At 37.4% G+C, this 20,719-nt stretch overlaps 1 protein-coding gene across 1 annotated transcript; it reads right to left on the reverse strand.

Moving 5' to 3' along the window:
* Nucleotides 1-5,877: 5,877 nt before the first annotated feature.
* On the reverse strand, nt 5,878-20,396 carry smyd2b (SET and MYND domain containing 2b). Its single transcript, XM_084091715.1, has 12 exons — nt 20,017-20,396; nt 18,935-18,998; nt 17,241-17,351; nt 17,100-17,160; nt 15,967-16,091; nt 14,694-14,761; nt 13,594-13,696; nt 11,731-11,841; nt 11,302-11,422; nt 9,849-10,023; nt 9,606-9,714; nt 5,878-6,968 (listed from the first exon to the last, which is right to left on the reverse strand). Exons 1-12 carry the CDS (start codon nt 20,187-20,189, stop codon nt 6,888-6,890), a joined length of 1,302 nt encoding a protein of 433 aa, XP_083947841.1. The 5' UTR covers nt 20,190-20,396; the 3' UTR covers nt 5,878-6,887.
* Nucleotides 20,397-20,719: the final 323 nt, after the last annotated feature.

Consider the following 20,719-nt stretch of genomic DNA (forward strand, 5'->3'; position numbering starts at 1 on the left):
ATGGAACTTTTCATAACATATATATTCAGGCCCAGTCAGAAATAGCCTAATAAAATAAAAAACTTTGATTGCTCGCGTAGACTTTTAAAGCCTAACAGAAAAACATTTATAGAAAAGCATTCAGAGACTGTATTGTAGCAAATTAGCCCAAAAGGAAATATGAATAATTAATCATAACTGGTTATAATTAATCATAAATATTTACATTAGCTGTAAGAATTAACTTGATATAGCATAATTAATACCACAATCAACTAACCTGTTCGTCATAATTAATCATAACTGGTTATAATTAATCATAAATATTTACATTAGCTGTAAGAATTAACTTGATATAGCATAATTAATACCACAATCAACTAACCTGTTCGTCATAATTAATCATAACTGGTTATAATTAATCATAAATATTTACATTAGCTGTAAGAATTAACTTGATATAGCATAATTAATACCACAATCAACTAACCTGTTCGTCCGGTGAACACTCAGAATTATTGATTCATTCTAAGAAATGTTAATTTCCGGGGTATGGGAAATAACTTTATTACTATACAGTACTACTCAGAGCATGTAGTCAAAATCTGCATGATTAGGGACTAAACACTTAGGATTAATCTAACATACACACACATACATGCATACAGTTAAGCAATGGGAAGAGAGATGAAGCAGAATACAGGAAAGTAAGAAGTTATAGCATTATTCGAAATTCAGCAGATCAACAGCCCTGAGCAAAACCATCAGCTTCTTTAAAAGAGGTAAGGAAGGATACTTAATGTATCATATAATGAGACTAAGTTTGATACTTGCATGTCTCACCCATTTTAATAAAACTGCCCTGATGCAATTTGTTGAGGCTCCAGTTGATCTTTGCTGATGTGGTCTTCATAAGCGAGAACCAGAAGGGAGTCAGAAGATCTTTGGGGAATGGAAAGACAAGGCCGTAGCCTGGCACAAACTTAGGGGTCCTTAGAAGACTTCTAGCTCAGCATCATCTTCCAGCACCGGAAGGATTTCTCAGAATCAGCCCATGATGATTAAAGATTCTTATAAAACTAATATGTTGCATAGGTATTAATATATAATGTAAATGATCATTCAGGTCATTAAAACAGAAACGCATAGATGCCAAACACGATACACATGTGATCTTGATTAACCTAAGTAAGGCCAAAACATTAATTCAAAGAGTTTAGAATCATACAGGCAAAACACAATAAAGGAACATATGATTGAATAGGAAAACTGGTAACATATCTCAGGTGTTTATATATAGAGGGTATAGGATTAGGATGGACTGAAAAGAAAAAGGCTACATGTGTCTGTTTCAAAGAGAATTTAGAGGGAAGCTTCAGTCCTTTGAGTTGTTAACTCATTTTTGTCTTATCTTTGTTACCACAGTAAACATAGGCCTGGGCCCAGTTGCATAATAGCCATTATGTTAAGACTGTGTCTTAAGAATTAGTATGACCAACTAGCAGTTAGTTAGGGGTAATCAGACATACTTTTCGGTATCTACGTTTTTATGTAACTGACTTAAAAAAGTTATGAACAGTCTTAAAAAAAAAAAAAAGATGACTAACTTGTAAGACGACTAGTAGCAGTTTATGCAACTGGCCTCTGGTGTTAGCTGCATTTGGGCTGTTAGTTGCTCTTTAGGGGCAGTACCTAAAAACTACATCATGGTCTGATTATTGGGTGAGGGGTATTGTGGATTATTTGTTAAATATAACACATGATTGTGTGTCTGATCTTTCTCTCTTGCTACAAGATTAATATGCCTCTGCTCCAGAATGAGACTGCAAAAACTGAAAGCTCTCTCCGATGGTGTGCTGGAAGCTGGGATGCAGAGAACTTGACACATTTGCTTTATCTTGGAAACTCCTGACATCAATCTTTAACACCACTGGAGGACATCCTTGGGCCTGTATGCTCCTGATCTGTCCAACTTGACCTTTAATTATCTTGCTATTTTTAAAGCTAATGGCACGTTGCTGTTCATGGTATCAGCCTACTCCCTTTCCGCTAAGTCTTGAAAAGAAGCCTTTATCACTTTCCTCTGTGTTTTCACAGCTTGTCTTTAATTATGATCAATCATTTTTAACTGATTTAGTTTGGGAGTGAGGAATATTGCTATTTTGTAGAGCATGTAAATGCCATCTGCTGACAAATTGTTCAGTGACATTAGTTCGTCCAGACATTGCACACAAGTCGATGCAATTTCAGTTAGAATGCAGTCTCTTTGCGCCTCCCATTTTTTGCCACTTTGCTACAAAAGCACCAACTGCGCATGCTCTAGATGAACAACATCGACGTCGAATTTAAAGAGAGGCTGTGTGAAGAAGTCTGTCGCAATAATGTGCAATAATTCGTGGAGGGAAATTGCGTGTGGAAGTGTACATGCCGACCTACTGCGCATGTGTGGAACACGTCCGCCCAGCGTACCCCTGCAAACACTTTCAGTAGTATAAATACAAGTAGTCCACGTCCGTGCTGTCCTCAGCTGTCCGTGTACGCGTCCGAACTGAAGGCTAAATCGAGGCTTCAGTCTTACGGACCACGGCAGAACTAGAGATGCACTCAAGGCTGTATTGTCTGACTCCAAGCCATTGGTTGCATCTTTGAACGGCTTAAAAAAAAAGTCACCAGGGTTTTGAGAATATTCTTGTTGATGCACCCTACTTTGTCATACTGTGTATTATCCAATATGATTGTTGCAATGTCATCATAGTGTTGAGAAACAGAATCTAGCATTTCAATTCCATCTTGCTTCCACTGACTGTTTTAGAGACTTGCTGAGCTTGACTTCAGGCCAGAATATTTGAGGTAGGTGACTATTTTTTTTCCACATCTTCCAGAAGATGGCTACCTTCGAGTGTTTTAGCCATCACATCATATGAGAATGCATGTGAAAGAATGACATTGAGTATGTGAGCAGTACAGTTCAGTCTTGTGAAGCAGCGTAAAGCTGTCACTATGTTCACTCTTCTGTCAGTGACGAAGACAAGTTTTTTTTGCCTGTGAACTACCTATCACAAAAACTCTGAGATTTTGAAATAAGAAAGCTCAAATGTTTTTGAAATGCCTGCATCGAACAGGGTTGCAAAGAGCACCCTTGACACCAAGTCATAAGTTGTATATGTAACGTATTGTGATAGGAAGGAGGTTTTCCTATAGATTTCTGTCCAGATGTCAGTTGTCAATGTGCAACCATATTGCATCGGTTATGTCATCAAACACAGCTCTTCTTAGTGTTTGTGCCCTTTTACTCAGATAGCTTGACAATGTCGTTGGATGAGGCAACATCTGTCACAATCTCTGATCCAATCTCGGCTGCTGTCAACGAGGACACTTTCAATTGATTTGCATAAATCACATTGAAGTTTGTCCTTTCGAAACTGTGCAGACATTATGCTTCAAGTTCCAGACTTGTGCCCATTACATGTGCATATCTTGCTGCATTTGTCACAACACGCAAAAGGAAGGTGCCTTCCCTAGGTGTCGTATACTACCAAAAAACATTTTCAAATATCAGATTTTCCTTTGGTTGGTTTTATCTGTTTCCTTTAATAACAAACTGAATCTGTAGCACGAAGGAATCCACGTGGGATAAAGCAAAACAAAATCCTGATCCTGATTTTTTTTCTGGGGGTGTGGGGTTGCGGGGGTGGACACATACGCAGGGTTATTATAATAATAATAATAAAAAGACATAAGTGCTGAGGCATTGGCAATATTAAATTTACTGCCTGCCAGATGTTGTGTTGTTACTCTGGTGGTCGCATTATCAAAAAAGCGAACAAGAACATTGAGAATTTTGTCCATGCTCTGGCTTGAGGCTTCATCAATATTCAGTGAAAACATGCAGTTTTTGAGCTTCTCAGACAGACATTTCTTAAACTCTGGTGTATTGCCATGTGTATTTACATAACTGGCATGCTGATTTGAAAAGGACAGTTTTGTCAAAGCATATTGTCTGCAGCTAATTTTTTACACAGATTTACAAGCGGTTGAGAGATTGTGAATGATAAATTGTGTTCTGTAATAAATATGCACACGCGTATTTTTTCCCCGCAGCCAAATGCTGGAGATTTAGCAAGGTGCCGGAAACTTTAAGCCCTGGATCCAACTGTGTCATGCTCAGATATTTTGGCTCAGTGTGGTAGTCTACTTTCTGCCACATGGACCATGACAGAAAGAGTTAGCCTCCAAATTTGCTCATGTAAATCATTTTTATTAGGGGTTCAAGCACGTAGTGCAGACAATAGGTGGCACTAGAACTGTTAAAAACCTTTAATATACATATTTCCAATGGTAAATTGTCTGTATTGGCTGTAAATGGTCTTTTCCATCTATGATCAAGATGGTTATATGCTTGCTAAATTAAACTTAATGTCTTTTAATGCTCATGTGCTTGCTTATCTGCACATACATGAGTGTCTTACCGCCTGCTCTCCTCCATCACATCTTGTCCCCCATTCCATTCACCTGGCTTCTTTTCAACTGCCTTCATCCCACCCTAATACAGACAGGAGAGCTCATTTTAAATCTCTTCAACCCTTACCAGAAGGTGTTGCTTGCAATTCTACCAGGGTCATCTCTTAGTCTTGGCCCGTTTTATGGGGAGTTTCCTTGGCAGCTTCGTAAGCGCGTACGGTAATGTGGCTGATGTGAGCTCTGCAGTTCTTTTGAGCAAACTTGGTGTTTTCAGGTGGGTGGCATTTCGCATGACTGTGTTGGTGTGTGTCATCCACTGGTGCTTAGAAATGCCTCTGGCAGTCATGAAGAATGAAAGAGAATGTGTACTATAAGAAATGACAGACTGCCTCGACCCGAATTCCACTTCAAGATAGATGGTTGAAAATTCTCATTTCCCAAAATGGCTTAAATTCCCCAAGTCGACAGTTTCATTGTTTGTGGACCATTTGAGTGGATCATATCCTAAGGTAGTGTTTCCCAACCTTTTTTTTTTTTTTTGCCACGGCACAATTTTGATAAGCAAAAAATCCCACGGCACACCACTAGCCTATTTAAAAATATAACAAAATTATACACACATGTATTGTTTCAAATGGCATATAAATCTATTAGGCTATATTAAAAGTAGTACTCAATTTTAATGTGAAAGTTTAAGTCAGGTAGGAACACAGTAAGTATGATTTTGTTAGTGATGATAAAACAACAAATTTACATATCGTCGCTGTCTGGCGGAAACCCCGCATAAATTAAACACTGTCTTCGAAGTTTGTATTGTGGCTTTATATAGCTATGGTCAGACACTTGCACGTGTCATTATAATAATTAACATCTTATGAAAATCAAGCTCAAATTGAGTAACGGGGTTTGTAACATATAGTTTGTATGTAACTGGAACAGCCACATCTGAGGCAGTAAATGTTACGTGCATCTCAGTACTCGGGCTCAGTGGTTGGGAAACAATGTCCTAAGCAAATGGTCATCATTTCAAACTGCATTTAAAGTTCTTCTTCATCAAGGTCTTCAATGTCCTCTTCATTTCATATTACAAACAGTACTTTTGGGAAATATTACAATTTCAAATAATTTTCTATTTTAGTAAATTTACTAAATAGATCCTTTAGAAATCATTCTAATATGATGATTTGCTGCTCAAGAAACCTTTCTTACGATCATCAATGTTGAAAATGTTGCTGCTTAACAGGTTTGTGGAAACAACGAAACCATTCAAATATTTGTGGTAAGAGTTTTAAAAAAGAGAGAAAATTTAAAGAAACTGTTTTCAACATTGCTAATAATAATAAATGTTTCCTGAGCATCAAATCATCATATTAAAATTATTTCTGAAGTATTATGTGACACTGAAGACTGGAGAAATGATACTGAAAATTCAGCTTTGCATCACAGATTTTACAAAATTACATTTTACAATATATTCAAATAGAAAACAGTTCTTTTAATTTTTAAACATATTTCACAATATTACCGTTTTTACTGTATTTTTGATTAAATAAATGCAGCCTTGGTGAGCATAAGATCCTTTTTTTCAAAAACATTAAAAAACATTTTTTTTAATTTCTGACAAGATGGGTCCTTTTTTTTATTTTTATACCCAGTTAAATTTACAGTTAATTTTGTTTTACGTGTGTTATTTAAACTCAATTATTTTATAAAACTATGACAATAACTTACAGTATATACTTAAAATAAAAGCATACTTAGACAAAAATGTTAATTCAGCTACTAGCAGTGATTTTCTTTATATATACATGAGAACACTGAACAAAACATATAACTAAACTGTTTATTACTTATAAAATCCACAAACAGAAATAGGCAAATAGTAAACCGAACATCCACCAATACAAAACAGATTTGATTAATTATATTCTATATTCTAAATCAATTGAAAATGTTATTTTAAAAAGTGATAATGATCTATAAACTATTTATACAAATAGACTATTTATAAAAATAATTTATACGTTCCTCAAATTTGATTAGTTAAGTGGATTTCCACTAGTGTTGAGTATAAAATCCTTGAGATGTTTCACTGTGTTCATGGTTTTCCAGACTGTGCATAGTTGAAGCAGAGCTATGCAGTCCTGCTGGAATTCCCCTTGTGCCTGTTCTGCATTTAATTGACTTCTGCTTTGTTCTGTGACTACAGTACCTTTGCTCTGTTTGTCTGGTTATCAGCTGTTACTGTTCTAATTTCATAGATGCTTAAATTATGTTATGAATTATTTTGTTTTCCCTTTTTGCACACTTGCACTTTGATTTTCAATTCCATGTTGTACAGAAATACTTAATCAGCCTCCTAAACGTATTACTGAAGAAAGTCTCTCCATTTGCTTAATTACAAAATGAAACTCAAGTGCAGTCTTAAACGGTACACACCATTTACATTATTTCCCATGTATTTCTTGTTTGAGCTGCTCTACATATGCGTGGTCCTTTCCATGAACAACCTCCATGATGGCCAACGCCTGTAACACAAACAATAATCACTTAGTACTGGCATTTACAGAGTATAATTATTATTTTTTTTTTTTTTAATTTTGTCTGTAGTCCTAAAACCTGAAAGAGAATTAGAATTTTCTGTAGTTTTAAAAATGTAAGTTAAGGGTCTTAACAAGTTAAAAATTAGCCTTATGTATTAAGAAACCTTGTGAATTTTGATTCCCAAAGTCTTAAGAATAGAATCAACTCATATAGATTGCTGCATCCAGGACAAGCACAAGTGAGTACAATTTTGATGAACAATACAACACACGCGTCCTCCCACTCTGCTGTAAACAAACTTGGCGTCAGCTCACGTCAGTTTACTTGTCATTTGCATATGTGCATATGTGTCATTATGCGACAAGAAGCTCGTGCTCCAGACTGCCGTGAGCATGCTCAGGACCGTTTGCCGTCAGGCTGTGGATTGCAGGTAATAATGATCAAGCGTAGCGTCAGTTCTGGCAGGTCACGTTAGTAAAGCTTGCATCAGCTGACTCTCAGCTGATCCACGTCTACCTATAGGAATATGACGCCTATCACTGTATACATATATAAGCTCCTTCAGAATTATCAGCAGCTATCGCGTTTTTCAGGAGCTAATTACCCTTCTCCATCCCCAGCTCCTCCTCTCATCAGTCAGGATTTGGCATTCTGATTCCCCCTGAATCAGACTGAAATTCTCTAATTATGTTGTACATTAAAATTAATTAATGATATCTGCAATACATTCATGTTGGTTCTGTTCTGTTTACCCTAAGGGGGGTTATTGTGCTCTCCTTGCTCTTATCCATGCTAGGCTGCATGAATGCGCAGGGGGTTCTTGCCCAGAACAGAACCATACCGCCAATCCAAACTGTATGCTAACTGTCAATCGTATTGATGATAGTCCTGACAGAATTGTAAATAATGTTCAGTTCCCATTTGGTCAGTCACGTTCGACGTTACGTCGATACTGACGTAATGGTGTCTCGCCACGGAGCCCAATCACCTCCAAGTGGTAACTAAACAAGCCAATGGACATTGGCCAGTGTGATATGCATGTCTAGTCACACCCACCCGGACATACGGGTATAAATATGCCCGGTATTAGTCACTTCATTCATATTTTGCTTCAGAGCCAAGTGGTTATGACAACAATCGCTCATTCCAATCATCAAAAGAGAATTTCTTCAGAGAAAGAGCAAACAGCTATTTTAATTGCCTTTCTTCCTGATTCTGCTCCTAAGCTCCTAAGGCTTACAGTGCCGCTGGACAGGCCGCCTTCACCCTGGATGCCATGGCCATTCTGCAGGTCCATCAGGCAAAAGCACTTAAAGAGCTGCACGAGGGAAGTTCTTAGTCAGGATTCTTGCAGGAACCCCGCACGGCAACTGACCTCGCCCTCCGGGCAACGAAAGTCACGGCCAGACAATGTCCACCTTGGTGGTCCAGGAACGCCATCTCTGGTTGGACCAACAAAGGACGCTTTCTCTGCATCCCATCTCTCAGGCCGGCCTCTTCGGTGACACTGTCGAGGACTTTGCCCAGCAGTTTTCGGCAGTCCAGAAGCAGACTGAAGCTATAAAGCACATCAAGCTGCCGCGGGCTGGCCCTCATCCCCCTGCGGCGTCTACACCATCTCCGGGGCGACCGCCCAGAGTCATCCCATCAGCCCCACCGAGGGACCTGCAGGAAGGCGACGCAGCCTGTCCATGCCGCTAAGCTCTCGAAGAGTACATCAAAGTGGCCCTGAGACGGGTGGCGCAGAGATGGACGGAGCTGTTCTGAAACAGGAGATGGCGAACGCACCACTCCTTCCCCCAGAGGAGGGCTGGGAGGAGACGTGGTCCCACAAGGTTCAGCGGCATCCTGGTGAAGGACGCAATAGAGCCTGTCAGCTCCTGTAGAAATCCTCACAACAGCCCCTCCCTGGCTAATTCCCCTGAGGAAGGAACTGCTTTCTCAGGGACAGGGCACTGGCGGTGGTAGGCACTATCACTCAAGCTAGAGCCCCCTCTACTAGGCTTATGCTTTTCTTAAATGCTTTAAAGTGGAATCTGTTCGCTGAGTGGTGTTTTTCCCGGCGGGAAGACCCCTGGAAATGCCCGATCAGCTCTGTGCTTTCCTTCTTGCAAGAGAAGTTGGAGTGGAGGCTGTCCTATGTTGCCGCCATCGCAGCACATCACGATGCTGTTGATGGTAGGTCACTTGGAAAGCACGACCTGGTCATCAGGTTCCAGGTGACAGGAGATTCAATCTTTCCAGAACGCACCTCATTCCCTCCTGGGAGCCCTCTGTGGTCCTTTCTGGCCTTCAGAGAGCTCCCTTCGAGACGCTTGAGTCAGTTGAGCTTAAGATTTGTCACTAAAGACAGTGCTCCAGACCGTGCCTGCTTCCTTTAAGTGGGTGGGGGACCTGCAGGCATTTTCAGTCAGTGAATCATGCCTTGAGTTCGGGGCGGCCCTGTCTCACGTGATCCTGGCCCTGGCAACACTCCTTTCAGGGACCAGGTTGTGAACTTGCAACACTTGCAACTTGTTTGTGCATTGTGTGTTTACGTGGACCAGTCACTGTATGCTTTCATTGTATACACAAGATAACATTCGGCTAAATATCTGCTTTTGTTTTGGAGGAGCTTGTACCTTTTGAAGGGCACTAATGCCTGTGGACTTCCTGTCCAGAACGATGTAGAGTCTTCCCATCTTCAGATACATAGATGCAATATTTAGAGAGTGTGCTGGGTAAAGGACACTACAGATAAAATGCAGACGATATAAATATTAGTATACGCACAAATATAATTAATTTTAACACAATGTATGCATTATAAACATATACATATTTACCTTCACATATATTATATTCGTGTATGTGGGTGTTCTTACGTGTATGACTTCATGACTTTTTCGCCATAGCGAACTGCTCCATCGTAATGCTCCATGTAGAGACAGATGCCCATGGCCTGGTACATCATATGAAGGATGTAGACATTGGAGTCATCAAACACGGTACTCATCTTATCAATGCTGAGCTCACACATCTCCAACAGCTCAGCCGGGCGTGAACGACAGTCAAGGTTCAATAAATGTTTGACTTAACCTTTTATGTTATTTAATGACCTTTGACTAAACATAAAAACACTATTCAAAAACAACAACAGTTGTGAGCTAAGTTGTTCTGGTTGGTTTCTAGGACATTGCAAGGCTGATCTAGCTGGCTATGATATTTTAAAGGGCTCAAGACATGACAAACCAAATTTTCCCTAATCTTTTGACATATAAGAGGTCTTTGTACCAATTAAACATTCTGTAAGTTTTATAGCTTAAAATGTTCTACTCATTATAAAAAAGCATGTATTTAATAAAGCTTCAAAAATGGCCCGTTTAGACGTTGTGGAATCTGTGTCGTCACACGGGCAAATACATTTTTATATGACTGCCTCCAAAGCAAGACATTGCCAAATAGTTTTACATCATAGGCCCCAGCCACTGGCGTTCAGTCACTGGACAGCTGAATCCTGTGTCACGTTAAAAGCAAAGAAAACCCCCCAAAAAAACATTAACAGTTTTTTTTGTGTCTCTGTACAGCCTTTAGAAGGACCCAGTGTCAGGAACAAGTGGATGGTTTATTTTTAATGGCAGTCCAGGTCATGTCGGAGGATTATATCTCTGTTTGGAGCATTTTAATGCAGATTGTTTTATAAACGAGACCCAGTGTAATGAAAAGTACAATGAAGATGAAGCAGCTGTATCTGACAGCAGCTACATCGTAAATCATAAGTAAGGTTTAATAATGATTTGTCTGTTAGTGAGTGAATGTTGATACTTTTTCCTATGCAATGACGTTAGCCAATCTTAACAGTCTGTTTACTGAAAAGCCTTAAACAATCCCTTAAAAACTGATCATTTCAGACAAATAGTCAGAATGAGGGTTGAGAAAAATTACTTTCCTGCATATATATATAGGCTATATATATATATATAGATATAGATATTTTAGCAAAAAACGTTAACATTATAAGCAAACCTTAAGTAACATTAAAATAATAAAAATGTTATGACATTTTTGCCTGTTTCATGTTCTGTCCGATAAAAATCTTAAGTTTGTTCACTTGAAAAAGCAACAAAATTTGAGACAGAAGTTTAAATAAATGTTTAAATCACTAACCCTGTAAGCACTAGTAATAGTGATGCTTGACTTAGCAAACATTATTAATCACAACTTATTTAAAACATACACTGAACAATAATATTTTGAATAACTGACAGTTTTATGAATCAAACAATCAAGTAACACTTTTTTTTGCACAATATTAGCAAAAGGGTCAAAAAAGGATATTTTTCTCAAGTTTGGCCCTGCGGAAGTTTTCCATCGTATTCCGGGCATAACGCACCATATCCCTGATATCCTTCTGACTGACCTTATCCCTCAGCTTCCGCACCTTCATCTTCACCACATCCTACAGACCCACAAGAGCAAAATGATATGATCAACATATTATATTATAACAATACATTGTAATACCATATAACGTAATTCAGTAAAATCTCTCTCTTGTACATGTGATGGATACAGATTTTCACACTCATTTGAGGCCTTGCTAAATCCCAAAAAATATTTTTAAATGGTAGTTTATATTTTACATTGTATTGCTTAATTATGTTGTGCTATGAGGTTTATATGTGTTAATTTTGTATATGTGTAATTGGGTCCAAAACAAATTTCCCTAAATGGGTAAATAAAGTGTATTCCATCCATCCCACACACCATGGATTTGGTTGTGCACTCTTTGCAGTCACAGGTGAAGTAGTAGATGTCTCGGAGTTTCTCGATCCTGTCCTCTGTAGGGTACAGCAGGTCTATGTAGCTGGTGTATATCTACAAACACAGAGGAAACATACAGAAAGCTGTCAGTCACTGAAACTCAACGATAAGGATGCCTGCAGAGTGTAAGACGTCAGGATTATGACAGATTCAATTTGAACGGCTAATTTTAATTTTGGACATCCCTGTTGAAAAATCCAACATAACCCAGCATGAATTCCATGTTGGTCCAAGCTGGTTTATAGTGATTAGAGATGACATGGAGCTAGCCTAGCTGGAGGAAGCAAAACCAGCTGGTCTCAAGCAAAACTGAGCTGTTTTTCTGGTGTATATATACTGTATATATATATATATATATATATATATATATAGACTGTGGCTTTCATAAGCTGTCAAATATGGAGCTGTGATATAAACGAAACACTATTGGCTATTGTTCACCCTGTCTTCCTGTTTCAGTGGAAATTACGTCAACACATTGAATAACTAAATGCGCTTTTCAAGGCGCTTCAGTGGGACTTTAAAGTTCATTTTGTTGTATTTTTACTATATGTTTTCCATGCATGTTGTAAACTGTAACAGAGCACTGACATCCAAAATGATTCCCGATTACAAATAAGATGATTTTTGTAATAGTGTTCTGAGCTGATATCAATGGTGTGTTCAAGTCAGAGGTGTAGTCTGTGTATTTGTCAGGTTTTGTGTCCAAAGTTTGAGGCCAAAGTTTGATTTTGATAGAAGAGAATAATTATGTTTTTAAGTAAAATATTTGAGATTAACATGTGGTTCACTTTAATATTCAGTAACATTATTAATTTGACTGCACTGACAATTTTAGATGAGAACAAAACTGCTGAGCTGAGCTGAGCTGGATGATGACACTGTTTTCTGCAGAGCTGTTTTATAGCTGATTCGGCTGATGCTTTTCCAACTTCAACACTGTTCATGAAATGAATTAAAACAACATTGACTCAAAGTAAATAACAACACTATTGTATTTTGTCGAGCTGCTTGAAAGATGAATTGAACTCATTTCATAATTGATGAACTTTAAACAGAACTGAAACAACTCTGAACTGACTTCAGCTGAATAATGACACTACTGTCTTTTTTAGAGATGCTTTACAGCAGAATTGAATTATTTTTGCATCAAATCATTATTTTTCTGTTTATCACTGTAAAGCTGCTTTGAAACAATCTGTATTGTATAAAGCACTACATAAACTAATGTGACTTGACTTGACATTGTAATTTTGATTTGTGTACAAATTGGTGTGTAGTTATGAGTTATTGTGTTTATAGTTGTGAGAAAATGGTGACTTGTTTCATAAATTGTGTTTTAACAATCGTGAAAAACTGTAACTTTCCTCCATTGATCTAGGTGGTCACACTGGTCACCCAGGTGTAAAAATAATGTATTGAGGGGCTCAAATACATTATTTTCGATTTACGTCTTTGTTGAAGTTCACTTTGCATCATTTTTTGCAGATGTAGGCCTAATATTATTTTATATAGGAAGCGTTTGGGCATGTTTAATGAGCAGTTCTCAACATTATTGGCTATACTGACTAATTGAAACATTGTTTCTAGATTTGTTATTCTTTAAAAACATTGTTAGTGCATTGTTAATATTTTGCAGTGTTATTTTTGCATCATATTTTTGTCAACAGTATGTTTTAATTTAAATTAATTGTCACAATAATGTGACTTTTTGCCTCGTCTTTGTAATGGTTGACAATTTACTGACATTCTGTCAGTAATTTTGTGACTAGATTAACACTGATAAAATGGCAACGACATACTGACCTCTTGCCCTGGACTGATCTCCTGCACAGCCCGTACTTCAGCGTTGACACCTCTGTATGTGATTATCACATTGGGACAGCAGCTGTGGTTCATGAGGGCAATGCTAAGAGAGCAACAGAAACACAATACAGGAATGTGGGAGACGAAAAGTGGATAAACACAGTGTAACAAAAAAAAACTGAGAGCTTAGAGAAAATTGTAAAGGATGAAGACAGAAATGGGAAAAATGAGAGGTTGTAAAAGAGTCCTTACTCAGACCTTCTGGGATGTGTTTCTCTAAGTAGCCTCTAAAAATGCTGGATTATGTTTTCAACCCAATCGCTGAATTGAGACTGTTGGATAAGGAAGCTGGATTGATTTAACCCAATTGAGGTTTATAATCACTAATAATCAGTAACCCAACAGTGCTGGGTTGGGAATGCGGACATGAAAGAGAGCAAGCACATCACACTGTTCCAGCGGTTCCCTACAACGGGTTCTCTGGCCCTTGACCGGTCTATAACGTTCTAGTAATCCTGAAGACCTACACTGTAACAAATGGCTGTAGAATTTACAGCAACTTACTGGCAATTGTGGTTGCACGCAGAATATACAGCCTGCGTGCAAACTATGCTGATAATGACATCTACGTCACACTTACTGTACACACATAAAAACTAAAGTGTACTGCAGACTTAAGAGGCTTTTGCTTGCAACATCCTGTAAAGTATGACCTTTTTCATGTCAGTTTGGTTATTCAGATTATTCCTTAAATAAACCTCTGAAAATGGATTTCCAACCTACTAGTGTCTCAGATATGTTAGGTCATAAAGGCAAATAGACACTTTTATATCATTTATACTGTGTGTGAGTAAATATTTAATTTATTTTATAAATCAACTCATTTTAGAACACTACTGTTCTTTTTTTATTTGTTTGATCTTTCACTCCAAAGCAAATTCCAATTCAACTTCATGAAGCATGGCCAATTCAAATTACAATTCATTAACTGAAAGGGAGCCAATTCTTATTTTGCTCTTTGCAAAAACATAAAGCCTTGTGAGAAGAGCACTGTCAGAGAGATTGTGTATGTGTATGTGTATGTGTTTACTTGTGCTTACTCTGGAAAAATAGCTAAACCCAAGTTTGAGAGCTCCTCGTCCTCCACAGTAAAGCCGTTACAGTGAACCTGTGTGAAGGAGACACAACATATCATGCCTTATAATCTTTTACTTTAATTGAACAATTTAGGGTTAGATTAATTGACCTGACTGTTGCTACATATCTTACAGAGTATCCCAAGAAATTAATTTGGTCAGATTTTTTGTTAAAAAAAAAAAAGCCAATAATGGAATAGATTGTTGGCATTTATGGGGGGAATAGGTGGAAATAAGATAGAATAGACAGACAGACAGATAGATACACTGAAAAAAAAATCTTTTTGCTGCTTGCATTAACTGAAACTGGGCGGTGCTTGTTAGTTCCCAGCATGCTTTGCATATGGTTGAATTAATTGAGAATAAATGTTAAAATTAAGTGTTAGTTTATGTTTTTTTTAATTAGAAAATTAGAAAAGGGGAAGACTTGACAGTGTGCAATTGTGTTTAATGTTCAATTACATTGGAATTATTAGAACCATTTAAATTACAGTGGGTTACCATTGTGGAGAAGTGTGGAACATTTTCCTGATTCAAGTTCTTTCAACAGCTTTTGCTAAAGGAGCATGTAAATCTTAGCATTTAAGATGCTAATATGTGCCATTACTAACAAACAGCTAGCTATAATCTATCAATTAAATTGTGTGTCACTAAAATATATGAAATCTCAATGGATGAATGAATATATAAATATGAATATCTAAATCATGTCAGGGAGCCTTTAACAATTCACTTTGAGACTACTTAGATGCGTTGCTTAAAATGACTTCATTCTATGCCTTCCACTATCCAACAGTTTTGTTTTTAGATCCTTGCCACAGTTGACTTTGTCTTGCACATTATGGACTACGTATTATTACAAGTATTAAGAATTAAGGCATGACTTCCAATTCACTTTTCAGCTAAACAGCTTAGAGTTGTAAATGAATACAGTACCGCACTTCAAGCACTGAAGCCAGGAGCTTATTGTTAATGCTTATTCTTTGACAGCTCAAAATGCATGACATCTTTTCATTGCCACAGACCCCTGTCCCCAATTTCAAAAACTCATCAAATCTACACAAATCACCACAATTTTGGATTCAAAATGTCAATTGTTGCCAAAAGGTTTTAATCTCTGTGGTAGATTACTGGGTCTTTATTACCCAGTAATTTATTTATTTAGGTATTTTTATTTATTAACTGGGAAGGACAGAGCAAACAGTCAACTGTCACACTTCTTTTACAGTATGTTTACCTGTGAGAAAAGTGTGAGCAGGGCCTGATGATCAGGGAAGTCCATGTGTTTGGAGTAGAAGTGATGAAGGCCAGCTATATGTGCTTCAGTCATCTCCCTTTTCTCATTATCCAAATCCTCTATGTCTGTGAGAAGATGAAGATATCATAACATTATCCAGCAGCTGTATACATGCTTAAAGTCAACACAAAAATGGCATGTCAACATTTCTCATTCCACACACATTCATATTGTCCATTTGGAGACACTGTAGCTGTGAAATACATAAATATATATTTGAAGAAAAGAAAAAAAAATGGCAAAACGAAAAATTTACAAAATCATATATGAGTATGTAGTGTGTAAAAAGTTAATGAAAGCTGTCTAACCTAAAACACAGAGATCAAAACAGCATAAATATTCGCCTTCTTTACTCTGAAACACTACAACACAGACTCAGTTTTTGTTGACTCAAATTTTGTTTAACCAAATAGCAGAAACTGCCTGCATGAAAAAAAAATCAAAAATGTATCTTTAATTTTACTTTTTGCCTGTGAAAAAGGTGGAAAAAGTGCAAAGTGTATTAAAAACTGACCAGAGAGCAAACGTTTCAGCCCACAGCTCTCTTCTGTGCTCATAGAAAATAATGTTTAATACAATGTAAACAGAAAACAGAAATTTAAAGGGAAATGAAATGCTATAAAATGATAACACTAATTTTAGCACTAGGATTTTCTTTTTCTTTTTTTCAATCGTCATCTTAAAATTTTCCAACGTTTGTTACTTCCCTGACACTTGGAATCAAGGACTGATAACAACACCCATCTTTAAAAATGGAGAAAAATGTGATCACACTAATTACATGCATTTGTGTGAGCAGAAAACTGTGGAAGTTATTTTGTAAAAATAAATAAAAATAAAAATAATTATAAATTAAATTAAATTAAAAAGTAAAAGCACAAAATGCTCATTTTCACTTCCAACACCACAACTGGATGCCACTCACACTTGTGTGACAACAATAATAGCATACTACTATACAATATATAGCATAACATTCATAATGCCTAGTATGCACAGTATTCAGAAAGTTAGTAATCCATTTCGAACCTAGCCTCTCTGTCAGATGTGTCTAATGTTTTTCTGGTACTTACGGGTTTCCATATCCTTCAATAAGAGTAGTTTTTCTGAGGGGCTTCTCTCTTTCTGGTCTCTCTGCATCAGCAAAATACACGTCAAAAACTCATTGATTCTGTATCTCTAAGAGGAGTAAGAAAATCGTGCTTGTATCTAACCAGCCTGACGATGATTCTGGCCACCAGTCGCACCGTCTCCGAGGGGCACCAGCTCTCTCCAAACGTACACATGGCATTACACTCCAGCTTGTGCATGGGCCAGTTCTTCTTCTGTCAAATATACACAAAACTGACACATGAAACACTCTCTCACACATACACACAAAACACTGCATGAATGTCTATAGTGCTGGCGTGTCCAAACTTTGTCCTGGAGGGTCACTGTCCTGAATATTAGGATGTGTTCATTAATATTCTGTTTACTTTTATTTAAATCAATGTATATTAAATCAATGAATAAACAAAATAATATAAATAACATGAATTAACTAATTAAAGTGATTTGTGTGAACAATCACATAGCTTGGTTTGGTGTTCGTGGTGTGATTGAGGCAAACAACTGTCTAAATACAATTCAGAGGGAGTGGAGATGCTATTTTTAAACCCTAATGTGTTTTGCAAAACAGGGGAAAACATGTCAATGACTTGCTATTGCGCATGAATACAATAAGGAGTCATTGATATTTCTACACTTCATGAACAGACAGTCACTTTGAAGTAGCACCACACCGTTTTCAGTTAAAAATGGATAACTTTTTATGCGTTTTGGCCGTTCTTTTACGCGACAGTGGCGTTTTGGGACCCGAAAATGCAAACTTTTGAAAACGGGTTTCAAAGTGCATGTTTTTGGGTAATTTACATGACAACGATGTACTAAAAACTGAAAAGCTTTTACTTTGCATTTTTCGCATACAGATGATAACATTGTCAAAACTATCCCAAATGTTGTAAAAATGCTGTATTATTCATGCCAGGCCAGTAGTTGGCGACGTCACCGTTTTCACAAATTCACGTTTTTGTGGTTTACACGGAGACGATAACGGTATAGTTTTCAAACACTTTGAATCTCGTTTTTAAAAGTTTGTGTTTTCAGGCGCCCCAAAACGCCATGTAAACTACAATAACGTGAATAATGGTGATGTCATGCGCATGCGTATTACGTGTTCAGTCTATAGGCACGTAGTGTTTCATTACAAAGTGACATCGCCAACTACTGGCCTGGCATGAATAACACAGCGTTTTTAGTCCTTTTTGCGGTTCCGTGTGAACGGGATAGTTTTGACAACGTTGTCATCTGTTTGTCATCCATTTTTAGTACAACGTTGTTGGGTAAACTTAAATCGTACTCACACACTCATGTTAACTGTATTTTTTTGGGAATCCATATAAAAAAGACAAACAATCATAAACGTTCATGTAGGGCTTAAGATTCATCGTTACAACAGAGTATATGTGCTAGCTACATTAATCCTTTGATGTAAAACTCTTAGATTATGTATTTAAAGAAACAGACAAAGGCCATCCCCACTAGCTCAGTGTACTCACTAATGTAAATATGATCCGCTGTTTCACTGAAATAAGTCAATCATACCTGTATTCCATTCTTGCCATGTAAGGACTCCGGATCTCAAAATAACATCTTTATTATACCATAATACATAATTTAAGTGTGTTTATATTACTTTTTCAAGTATTTTTTTCTCAATTTCTGAATGTGATACTTCTTTCAGATACCGGTTTACTTCATGTATGCGTTTCCTCCATTATTTTTATTTGTTCCTTTGCCTAATTTGTTTCTTTGTATATATAGTATGTGTATGGCTGTGTTCGTGTGTGTATTTTGTGTGTTTTACCTGACAGTTCACATTGCAGTAGAATGCTTTTTTGCACTTTCCACATTTTGCAAGACCTTTTTTCCTGTACATGATAAATAAAAACACAAACAAACACCAATGATCACTAAAACTCTCAATGATAAAAATGAGTGTGTGAGTGTGTGTAAGACCAAGTCATAATTTCATATAGCAATGAGTGTTTCTTGTGAAAACACAGTCATTATTACTATATGAATATGTAACTTGTTCATTTAAACACATTAATTCACTCTGTCTTCAAAGTCCCCTCTGTAACTGCGATTCATTTAGAACTGAGAGAAACTGTAACAGAACACAGCGGAGAACAGCCATTAGACTGAAGCAGCTGTCAGAATGAGTCTGCTACTTTTAACAGGCACTGTCACTTACACCCACTGATCCTGGCCAGAGCAAATGTCCTAAGGTTTGGCCAGCTGCTTTTAGATGTTGAGTTGTATTTTTAGATGTGTCCTTTTGGAGCTTATCTATACTGTTCGTGAATCAAAATGGCTAATTTATCGTGACTATAGTAATGTATATTTCATATCTCAAAAAACGTGTAAAGACCATGCCCCTGGCATGCCAAGCCTATTTCACACTAAAATCTAAAGAGAAAGAGGCACATAAGATTGAATTCAATTCATATCTCTCTCTCTCTCTCTCTCTCTCTCTCTCTCTCTCTCTCTCTCTCTCTCTCTCTCTCTCTCTCTCTCTCTCTCTCTCTCTCTCTCTCTCTCTCTCTCTCTCTCTCTCTCTCTCTCTCTCTCTCTCTCTCTCTCTCTCTCTCTCTCTCTCTCTCTCTCTCTGTCTGAGTTATGTTGTTATATTGTCATATACTCATGCTTTTAAATCCGGTCACTCATTCAGCTTTACCAGAATGTTCATGTGGTAACAAAGGAGTACATGCCAATTAAAGTTTTGCAGCTGTATAGATCAGACATTAATTGAGGAATTTATTAGAAAACAATGATCATAAACGTATAATAAAAGTAACAAAGTAGTCTACAATGTATATAAATAAATAAATTAAATAAAATAAAGCACCAACATGACATGACAACTGAAACTCCGTGAAGTCAGACCTTGTAAAGCACTGTTCACAGATGAGTCCTCTCTCTTTGACTGACAGCACGTATGAATAAGCAGGACAGGAGAACAGCAGTTCACCGACTCCATAAGCTCTGCTCACCCGCAGTCCTCTGCCCTTCCCCGGGCTGTCGAACTGCTCAATGCCCGCGATGCCCTCCGCCTTCATCGTGACACGGAAATCTAGTGTTTAATGGGAGCCTGCACCGGTTGTCCGATTTCGTCCGAGTTTTAAGATTTCTGAGAGATTTTCGTTTTCACTGGGCGGAGCATATATGAATATTAATGAGTTTTCCCAGACATGCACGTGTATTTTAGTCCACGCTCCTCGAATCACAGCTCGCCTCTCTGGACCTGTGAGTGAGAAGCATTAGGTGACAAGGGTCTGTCTGCGTCCCGCTGTACTACAAACCACGCCCCCTGCGAATCACACCTACTACCAGTTACGCCTCCCGCGAAGAAACAAGCGTGGATGCCATTGACTAAAACAATCTTTTGAAGTAAATTAATTTATTTCTATATTTTATAAATTAAATGTTTGTAAGATGAGAGCTGCTATTGCTTTCGAATCTTATTAAGTGTGAAATACTCATGGTAATTATAGCTAAAAAACCTACCCCCACACCTAAACCTACCCCTTCCATAAAAATAAAATTGTTTGTAGAGTTTCATAATTAAAATACATTAAATGTATGTTAT

The sequence above is a fragment of the Abramis brama genome (genome assembly GCF_963993115.1).
Source record: "Abramis brama genome assembly, chromosome: 18".
NCBI classification, from domain to species: Eukaryota; Metazoa; Chordata; class Actinopteri; order Cypriniformes; family Leuciscidae; genus Abramis; species Abramis brama.